At 36.0% G+C, this 10325-nt stretch overlaps 1 protein-coding gene across 1 annotated transcript; it reads left to right on the top strand.

Moving 5' to 3' along the window:
- The first annotated feature begins 2992 nt into the window (after positions 1-2992).
- PKP-ALPHA (Pyruvate kinase family protein) lies at positions 2993-7914 on the top strand. Its single transcript, XM_078997591.1, has 6 exons — positions 2993-3740; positions 3814-3904; positions 3997-4190; positions 4453-4574; positions 5714-6192; positions 7333-7914. Exons 1-6 carry the CDS (start codon positions 3174-3176, stop codon positions 7632-7634), a joined length of 1755 nt encoding a protein of 584 aa, XP_078853717.1. The 5' UTR covers positions 2993-3173; the 3' UTR covers positions 7635-7914.
- Positions 7915-10325: the final 2411 nt, after the last annotated feature.

Genomic DNA, 10325 nt, shown 5'->3' with positions numbered 1-10325 from the left:
CCAAAGCATGAACCCTAATCTAGCATACAGTTTTTGGAAATCATAACATAATATAAGTTTTGAAGAATACCTTTTGATTGTAGCTTGTAGATATTGACCTTCAAGAGCCTAGTGTCTCAATTGTTGCACCTCAAATGGATCACAAACACCAATTAACAAGTTGGAAGAATATGAGAGAGGTTTAGGAGGCTCAAAATCGGCTGGTATTCCTTCTAGGGTTCAAGTGGCCGATTTTAGGGATCCAAGGGGTTTCTTATATAGCTGAGCTATTAGGGTTTCATTTAAAACCCTAATCCAGTTGCTTAATCCTCCAGCAGCCTACAAGATCCTTCCGGAAGGCCTTATGGACGAAATCTATATGGACTCCCTCATAGAATTTTTCCATCCCTTCCTTAGGGATCCATAAGCCCAACTTTCCAATTATCTTATAATTACAATATCAGTCCCCTTAATTCAGTTAGTCTCTTTTGATCACCAAATTAATTTCTGATCAATACTAATTAAATAATATGATTTCTCAATTAATATATTATTCCTATAATATATTAATAAATCATAACTAACCTTTTTCTCCATTATTCATCTAGTCAAATTGCTATGGTGAAGGCAACCCAAAAGGAGCATGCTACTATTGGGTCAAGTACATACCAATTATAGTTATGGGCTTAGACACCTAATCCAACACTTATATCCACAGAAAGGTAACGACAAGCCCTATACTTCTATCAAATCATACCATCCTTAAGACCTTTCGAATAAAAATCCAATTTCCACAAAAGCTCGAACTGACACTTTACCGAAATACCCTTAGGCTCCAAAACACGAACCGAACACTTGGATCACTTCAAATACATCACTCGCAACCAAATAGGCCTAGATCTCACCTTTTTCAAAGGCCCTAATCCTTATGATGACCAATCTTCAAGCCATAACATCAAATTAGGAATCGATTCAGAACAGGGTGTTACACATAAATTCACATATCAAAGCATATCAGACAACATGTATGGGTATTTTGGATAAACTTACTTGTGCTCGGCTGATTACATGCACCACACCCTTTCTTATTAAAAAAACCGTTTTCTTATAAATATATTTCTTTTTGAAAAATTACCAAATCTTCAGTTTGAGTTCAGACACACCCGAGTGTGCCCGAATCCCTCAAACCAAGGCTCTGATACCAACTTGTAACGTCCTAAAAATATGATCCAAAAATTTCATTTTTAATTTAAATAAAACAGTATTCCAAAAACATTATCCATACAAAAACATTATCCATACAACCAAAATACCAAACATATAACACATAACAGGTTTCGCCCAAAGAGTATAACGGGCCCCACCCTAAATCGCATAACGAGCCCCGTCCAATGAGTATAAGGGGTCCACCCTAACTCGTATAACGGGCCCCGCCCTAACTCGTATAATGGGCCCCGCCCACATACAATTCACACTTCATAGCAAGTAATAACATACATGATAATCAACGGGCCTCACCCAGTAAGCATACAAGCACATTCACATACTAGTGTCAAACAAACAATGAGTATTCTAACATAACAGATCATGAGTCGACATTGGTGCCTTCGACCCGCTACATGCGAGGAAACTCACCTCAGAATGCTAAATCACACTGATAATCCCCCGCTGTTGGTTCGATAAATCCTTAAGCTATCAATAATAAATTACACCCAACTAACAATTAGAGTCAAGTCTATATACCCTTCGATCCACACCTAGGGTAAAAAGACAATTTTACCCCTTACCTAGTTTAGTCCAAGACTAAAGTCCAAACTCTTAATCTAAAAGGCCCAAAAAACCCATTATCCATCCAAGGCCCACCTATGGCCTAATTTTCCAAATTAAGCCCAAATCTCTACATGTGCCTTACCCTAAGGCCCAACAATTTTCCAAGTCAAAAGTACTTGTATTTAGGCGGCCCAACAATGCCCCAAGCAACAAAGCCCAAAAGATAGCCCAAACATGCAAGGCCCAACAGATTGAGTATGCGGGGCGTACTCAGCATGTACGTGCAACGTACTCGCTTGAAGGCTTGTACGCTAAGCGTACTCGCCCTATTCATCTAATACTTGATTTTAACACTTAATCCCGTAAGACAAAGCTCCAGAACATAGATCTAACTCCCTTGAGCTGGAAAATCACGTAAACTTGCTAACTTTACGTTCATGCATGGCTAAATGAAGCTCTTAAGCATAAAATGGACTTAATAAGGGACTTAAATACTTAATGCATACATGAGGCCAAGAGTCCCATAAAGCTTGCCCCTTTATGCTAAAGGAGACCATATCAAGCTCAAATCCAAAAGAACAATCCCATAAAACGACTTAACCCTTCAAACAACCCAAAGAAGAGCAAAAAGCATAACAGAACAAACTATGAGGAGATCTAATCATCTACAAGCCAATATATGAACTTGATACCTTAAGGAAACTGCAACAAGTGAAATAATTCTGGATCTATGACTTTCGTTCCAAGCTAAGCACCTTCAATCTTCAAAAACTTCCTTCAAAATGAGCAAAATAACCACTAAAATCCACTCAAGGGTCAAGAACATCACCAAGAAGGCTTAAGGAATGAATTAAGGGTTTAGGAGGTTGGTAAAGAGGCCAGCCCTAGAGTCTTAAGGTGTTTATATAGAGCACAATACCCTAAATTAGGATTTCAATATTGCTCACGTACGCCCTTCATACCTAAACGTTCGCCCAATGTACGTGTCCGGAGTCCCATCCCACCTTCGCATAAGTACGCTAAGCATACTTGCTTGAAAACTTGTACGCTAAGTAAGCGTACCAAATACGCCCCGCGTACTGCCCAAGGACCAAAATGCAAATCTTTTTAACAAGGCAATAAAAAAACATATCTGGATTTTAAGTGTTACAAATTCTTTAATATGTATACAAGAGTATCAAATATGTTTTCAACAAATAAAAAATAAAAATTGATTGGTTATATGAATACGAATATACAACCAACATCTCACCCATTTACTCAACAACGCCTTTCTTCTCGAACGACAATACCCAAGCTCTCAACTCCATCTCGTTGTCTCCGCCAACCTCCTTGTCTCTTCTTCCTATATCTACTCTGCTATCTACTTTCAAAAATTTCACACCATTAACGGACTTCCCAATTTGGAAATTTGCTCGGCTACAATGGCACAATCTTTGAATTTCTTCGTATCATCTTCCCGTTCACCGGACTTTACAATCTCCACCAATTCCTACTCAAAACCCATGCTCCAAACCCCCAATCGCTTCTTGTCATTCACCAAATCCCCCCGCAAACCGCTCGTTTTGGTATCCGCCTCCGCCGATAACGGACAAGGGGGTTTATCTGCCGTGACGGCGGATTTCGTTACTGATAATGGGACCAAACCAATCACTATTGCACCACCTGATTCGAGTTCGATTGAAGTGGATTCAGTGACGGAGGCGGAGTTGAAGGAGAATGGATTCCGGAGTACTCGAAGAACGAAACTTGTGTGCACGATCGGACCCGCCACTTGCGGGTTTGAGCAGCTGGAGGCGTTGGCCGTCGGCGGGATGAACGTGGCGAGGATTAATATGTGCCATGGGACGCGTGAGTGGCACAAGACTGTGATCGAACGAGTGAGGAGGTTGAATGAGGAGAAAGGGTATGCTGTTGCTATCATGATGGATACCGAAGGAAGTGAGATTCATATGGGGGATCTCGGTGGTGCTTCATCGGCAAAAGCTGAGGTATTCGATTACTCTTTTCTCGCATAATAAAAATCACTTCAAACAACAATCAATTTGGTTATGAATTATGCAGGATGGAGAAGTATGGACATTCAGTGTCCGAGCATACGATTCCCTTCGCCCTGAGCGATCCATCACTGTGAACTATGATGGATTTGCAGAAGGTATTATGAAAGATCATATATTCTAATCTGAATGTCTGTAAAAGACAAGTTAATATCTTTTTAATTGCAATTGATTTTCCACATGATGACAGATGTGAAAGTGGGAGATGAACTTCTTGTTGATGGAGGAATGGTGAGGTTTGAAGTGATCGAAAAAATCGGTCCAGATGTCAAATGTTTGTGTACTGATCCAGGACTTCTGTTACCAAGGGCAAACTTGACATTTTGGCGTGATGGAAGCTTAGTTCGTGAACGTAATGCCATGCTTCCAACAATTTCCTCAAAGGTTTGTTCTTTTATTTCTTGGAATTATATAATGTTACTCTTGGTTTTTTGAGCTACTTTGTGAGTTTTTACATTTTTGCCCTATTAAGTTTTGTTAACCCAAAGACCTTGTATTCTACTTTCACCCTTGACATTTGTTTTGATACTGATCTTCCTATCTCTTAAAATGCTACAAAGACATCGTATTTGACAAAAGTTGAACACTTTTGTGCAAATTGTAACTAACAAATTATTGTTTGAATGTTTTGTAATTGTGGGTTTAGGATTGGTTGGATATAGATTTTGGGATTGCAGAAGGTGTTGATTTTATCGCAGTATCGTTTGTCAAGTCAGCAGAAGTGATTAATCATCTTAAGAGTTACATCAAAGCTCGATCTCGTGATGGGTAAGAAAGAAATCATTCATTTTTTTTTTTTTCTCTATGTTCTTTAATGGGTCCCACAATTTACTTTTTATTTTTTGCCCACAAAAGCAATGTACTTACATTTCCCACAAAATGATTTGGGAGTTTATAAGGGTTTTAATTTTAACCCATTTGACACCCGTTTCATTATTAGCCAAGTTTTTTAAAATTTGTCCATTTGGATTTTGGCCCGTTTTACTTTTACCCAAGTTTTAAAAAATTTACACATTTGACCCGTTTCATTTCTCACCAAATTTTTAACTCTTACCCATTTGACCCGTTTCCTTTTTACCCGTGTTTTTAAAATTTACCCATTTGACCCTGTTTCATTTAAACCAAGTTCCTAACGTTCTCCATTTGACTAGTTTCATTTTTAACCAAGTTCTTAAATTTATCTATTCAACATGTTTCATTTTAAGTCGATTTTTTTTAACTTTATCCATCTTACCTGTTTCATATTTACCCAAGTTTCTAAACTTTACACTTTTGACCCATTTCTTTTTTAGCCAAATCTTTAAAACATTTACCCATTCGACCCTGTTTCATTTTTATCAAATTTCTTAAATTTACACATTTGACCTTTTTCCATTTCTCTCCAAGTTTCATCAAAACCTACCCATCTTACCTGTTTCATTTTTTCACGTCATCTAACTTCTTATAAGAGTAAATTACACGAATGGTCCCTATGGTTTAGGGTAATTTGCGTGTTTGATCCCTATTTTAATTTTTTAATTCTGAAGGTCCCTACTGTTTGTTTTTATTACGTGCTTGGTCCTTGTCTTATCTAAAAAAACTATTTTGCTCTTGATTCTTTAATTTATTTAAATAAATATACCCCCAATTCCACCCCCATCACCTTATCTTACCTACCGCAACATTTTTCCCTATTTAAATAATAGTCTTTTTAGGTAAGACAGGGATCAAACGCGCAATAAAAACAAACAATAGGGACCAAAGGCGTAACAAAAACAAACAGTAGGGACTTTCCGAGTTAAAAAAATAAGTTAGGGACCAATCATGCAAATTACCCCAAACCATAGGGACCATTCGTGTAATTTACTCTTCTTATAACCAAGTTTCCACAATTTACAGTTTTAACCCATTTGACAAATTCTTTACAGGGACATAGCAGTACTTGCAAAAATCGAAAGCATCGACTCACTAAAAAACTTAAAAGAAATCATCCAAGCTTCAGATGGAGCCATGGTAGCACGTGGTGACCTTGGTGCTCAAATCCCATTAGAACAAGTCCCATTAGCCCAACAAAAAATAGTTGAAACATGCAGAAAATTAAACAAACCAGTAATTGTAGCTTCACAGCTACTCGAATCCATGATTGAGTATCCAACACCTACAAGAGCTGAAGTTGCTGACGTGTCAGAAGCTGTCAGACAACGTGCTGATGCACTCATGTTGTCTGGTGAGTCAGCAATGGGTCAGTTTCCTGATAAGGCTTTGACTGTTTTGAGAAGCGTGAGTTTGAGGATTGAAAAATGGTGGAGGGAAGAGAAAAGACATGAAGTTATGGAGTTGCCTGATATTGCTTCTTCTTTTTCCGATAGTATTTCGGAAGAGATTTGTAATTCGGCTGCAAAAATGGGTGAGAATTCTTTTTTTATAAGAGTAAATTACTGAAATCGTCCCTGTGGTTTGGTTAAAATTGCATGTTTGGTCCCTAACTTTATGTAAGGGACGAAAAACGCAACAAAATCAAACCATAGGGATGATCCGAGTGTAAAAAAAAAGTTAGAGACCAAACTTGCAGTTTTGACCAAACCATAGCGACGATTTAAGTAATTTACTCTTTTTGTAATTAAATTTATATGTACTTTCTAAAAATAGCATGTGAATTTTTGAAATGGCTTCTTGTTTCTTTGTATGTGTTAATGAGAAGCTGTTTCATGAAGCAAGATGTTATTTCATAGAGTGCAATATGATGATGTCGTGTGTGTAAATGAGAAGCTATGTTAGTTTTAAAATATGAAGGGGGAAATTTTCGATAAAATCCTAATATTTTGGGCCAGTTTACGGTTTAATCCCAACATTTATTTTCTGAAAAAGTCCTGATTGTCTAATTTTAATACGAAAATCTGTCGTTTTCTGTTGAAAAAAAATAAGGACTGTTTTGTGAAATTGGGCAAAATTTAAAATAATCGAGACTTTTCTGTTCAAAAATTAAAAGTTAGGATTAAACACCCGAAATTTTAGGATTTTATCAGAGATTTCCCTATAAAGGGGAGAAAATATAGTGTTTTTTTTTTTACGTATATTGCCCTTTTTAGTATGATAATTGCTATAATGTTTTTTGTTTTTGGTTAATTATGTGTTGTTTGAGAAAATGATGGGATACTTGGGAAAATTGAAGGAAAAAGTAAACGAGGGGAAATTTGTAAAAAAGTTGGGAGTTAATGAAAAAAAGGATTTTCTGTATTAAGTTGTTCTTTTTGTATGAAGTAAAAGAAAACGCAAGTATAGCTTACGAGGTTGTTTCTTTGCCTTAATGGATTAAGCACTTAATCTGCATCACTATACATGGTGTTTCCTTTTGAATTTATCTGAACATAATGACATAATGGGTTAAGCCAAAAAACATGGCTTAATGTCTTAAGACAATAATTTTGATTTAATGTTTTTCTTCCGCTTCCCCAAATGTGTTTGTGTTGTTATTTTCTTGAATATTTATCCATGTTATTACTAATCATACAAATCGAGTAATTTGTATCATTTGATGATTTTACAGCTAATAATCTCGAAGTGGATGCGCTATTTGTGTACACAAAAGACGGGCACATGGCATCTCTCCTATCCCGGTCCCGCCCGGACTGCCCGATTTTTGCGTTCACAACCGATACTTCGGTCAGAAGACGTCTAAATCTACAATGGGGTTTAATACCATTTCGCCTTGGTTTCGCGGATGACATGGAAAGCAATCTCAACAAAACTTTTTCTCTACTCAAAGCTCGAGGCATGATCAAATCGGGTGATCTTGTTATTGCGGTTTCAGACATGTTGCAATCGATTCAAGTTATGAATGTGCCATAAGGAAAAACTTGTGTTTGATTAGGGTTTTTGTGATCTATATTGATGCCGAAAAGTCTTAAAGATTTGTGTTTTGTTAGAAGTTTGTATTTGCGTTTTGTTATGTTGAACTTATGGGGTTTGTAATTTGTTGGATTTGTTTTCGGTTTAATGAGAAGGTTGTTTGGTAATTGGTAGATTGAGGGGATGTCTTTCTAATGTAGTAAATGATTGTTGTACTGTGTTTGATATGTATTGGACTGAGATTGACATTCATATGAATGTGATAATAATTGATCTAAAACAGGCAGGATCGAGGCTTCAATTTTGATATGTTGTCTGCAAAAGACGTGAATGTCTTGGTTCTATTTTTGAAAATAGTCTGATTGTGTCCCATTTAATACTTTGTATTTTGAAGATTTTTTTTGTGTAGTAGGTAAATAAGTAATGCATAACAAGTAAATAACTAAATAAATGAACAAGTAAAAAGACAAACTGCATAAACTGCCAATTTGCCAAACGGGTAATTTACTTGATCAATGTCTCACATATGAGTGAGGTCTTGGTAATTTTAAAATGTTTTATGTTCTAAAAAGTTTGTTACCTAGATGTGTTCAAAATGTTTGTTATCAAGACCTCATTTGCAGGTAATGTACTGTTTCTTTAGCTTGAATAAAATGTCTCATGTTCTAAAATAATTTATGATTCTTGATTTAAGGTAATTTTTACGCATTGAGTTTGAAAGTGAGGTCTTGGTATTTGTACAATTCAAAGAACAGTACGAATAAAGCCATGTCAATACTAAATATTTAACCGGTTTCTTTAGATGGAAGTTAATTTAGATCAAGTTTTTTTTTTTAAGATAAATAAAATGGGAAAAATGTTCTATAATATATGCTATGAGCCCAAATTAAGCCAGTTAGCTATCTTCTTTGGGCTAAGCTTTTCAGCTTTATTTATTAGTTACTACGATATCTACCATCATCTATTTTATACAACTCTAAATATTATTAAAATAGAACCTTTAATTCTAAGCTAAATATATTTTTCACCTTTTGACTTTTTGCTGACATTATCTTTGTCAACATCTTTATTTTTGTCCACAAATTTTATAAAATGTATATTACGTTTTAAATTAATAATTCTATTAATGACAATTAAATCTTACCAAAAGTATAATGAATTAAATTAGAAATTTTATTAATGACAATTTAATCTCATCAAAAATAAAATGAAAAAAATACCTCACCCCACCCCTCATTATCAATACCCCTACATTCACTCCTTCACTTTGTGTTGACTCGAATGAGTTGACTCGGTTGGGTTGACTCAATTGATTTGATCAGTTTGACTTTGACTTTGACCATGTTTGACTTAATGGTATTTTGGATTTTAATTAAGATTGAACATTTGGTTGAATAGGTGACAGCTAGAGTTGAGATTTAGAGTTGGGATCTCATCAACTATTGTTCAGTCTGTGTGGTGAGTTTTTCTTCAATGTACTAACGAGTTGATGACACAAGTCCTGCCCATTGGATTACTTATCCTATTATGTGATAATATGTTATCATGCCGTAGTGTTCTGTTAGATGGGTATCCTGGTAGATACAATGATGCTATGATTAGTGATCAATAGATCTTCTTGATTGGCTGTTAACTTATTATATGTATATCTGTTATATGTGCACATATTTGGTTGGTGGTTGAGGCTTTACTGCTTTGTGCGTGAGCCAACATACCAGGAGCATTCCAACGTGATGGTTGATTGGTCTTGAGGGTATTCTATCCCAAGGATGATTGGACCCATAATATACTGGCCTTCCAACCCGATGGTTGATTAAGTCTGGGGTATTCCAACCCGATGATTGATTGGACCCGACGTGCTGTTGTATATCTTATATGTTTATGTGTTGGTATTTTAGGGGAAACTCACTAAGCTTTGACTTACGATTTTTAGTTGTGGTTTCATGTACTTTGAATGATCTTGGGAAGGCGACTGGATGACCATACACATCCTCTGCTTTATGTACTTATAATCTATGGGATACTCTGATATGGACCAATACTTTGAAAATAATGATTTTGTAAACATTATATGATTTTAGGGTTGTTTTACAAAGTTTAAATTACTTGTGATTTCTATGGATGTTAAATGTTGGTATCAGAGCCATAATTTGAGTGAATTGGAGGAACACTTGTGTGAATCCAGTCTCATACTAAGTAAAAAGGTTTTAAAGATGATATGATGTGTATGATCAGCTGGAGCCAGTAAGTAGACCCCAAATTACTACACTGTTATTTGATATTGTGATATGTTAGAACATCATACTAGTTATAGGCTAGGGCTCTTTAGGAATTCCATGACCGAATTGCCTGATTAAATGATGTCTGGTATCCTAGGGTTTCCTTCTTATATGGAATTAATATCATAACTGTAGTTTCTTAATGTATGCATCATATTTGTACATAACTAAGATTCTATAGCCTGAGAATGTTTGGTTTAGCCTTATATCATGTTCTTGTATGATGAAGGGATTAGGGTAGAATCAAGTATTCGACTGTCTATAGGATCTAGTGTTATGTATGATTAGCATACACAAGTGCTGCAAGGTTGGTGGAAGTTTCATGGATGAGTTGTGTGGGGTCATCCGACCAGTCGCATGATGTTAGCCTTCCTTTAAGATGTGAGGATAGAATGTATGCATATGCTAGTGT

The sequence above is a fragment of the Lactuca saligna genome, chromosome 5, assembly GCF_052625555.1.
Source record: "Lactuca saligna cultivar CGN05327 chromosome 5, ASM5262555v1, whole genome shotgun sequence".
In the NCBI taxonomy this organism is placed as follows: Eukaryota; Viridiplantae; Streptophyta; class Magnoliopsida; order Asterales; family Asteraceae; genus Lactuca; species Lactuca saligna.
Note: the sequence above shows the minus strand (reverse complement) of the source record. Positions and strands in the feature narration are given on the sequence as shown.

Excerpts from the sequence above, each read along its gene's own strand:
- PKP-ALPHA (XM_078997591.1), top strand. The coding sequence starts at position 3,174 with ATGGCACAATCTTTGAATTTCTTCGTATCATCTTCCCGTTCACCGGAC. Across the intron at positions 3,741-3,813 it reads CTTCATCGGCAAAAGCTGAG|GATGGAGAAGTATGGACATT; the intron begins GTATTCGATTAC and ends TGAATTATGCAG. Across the intron at positions 6,193-7,332 it reads TAATTCGGCTGCAAAAATGG|CTAATAATCTCGAAGTGGAT; the intron begins GTGAGAATTCTT and ends ATGATTTTACAG.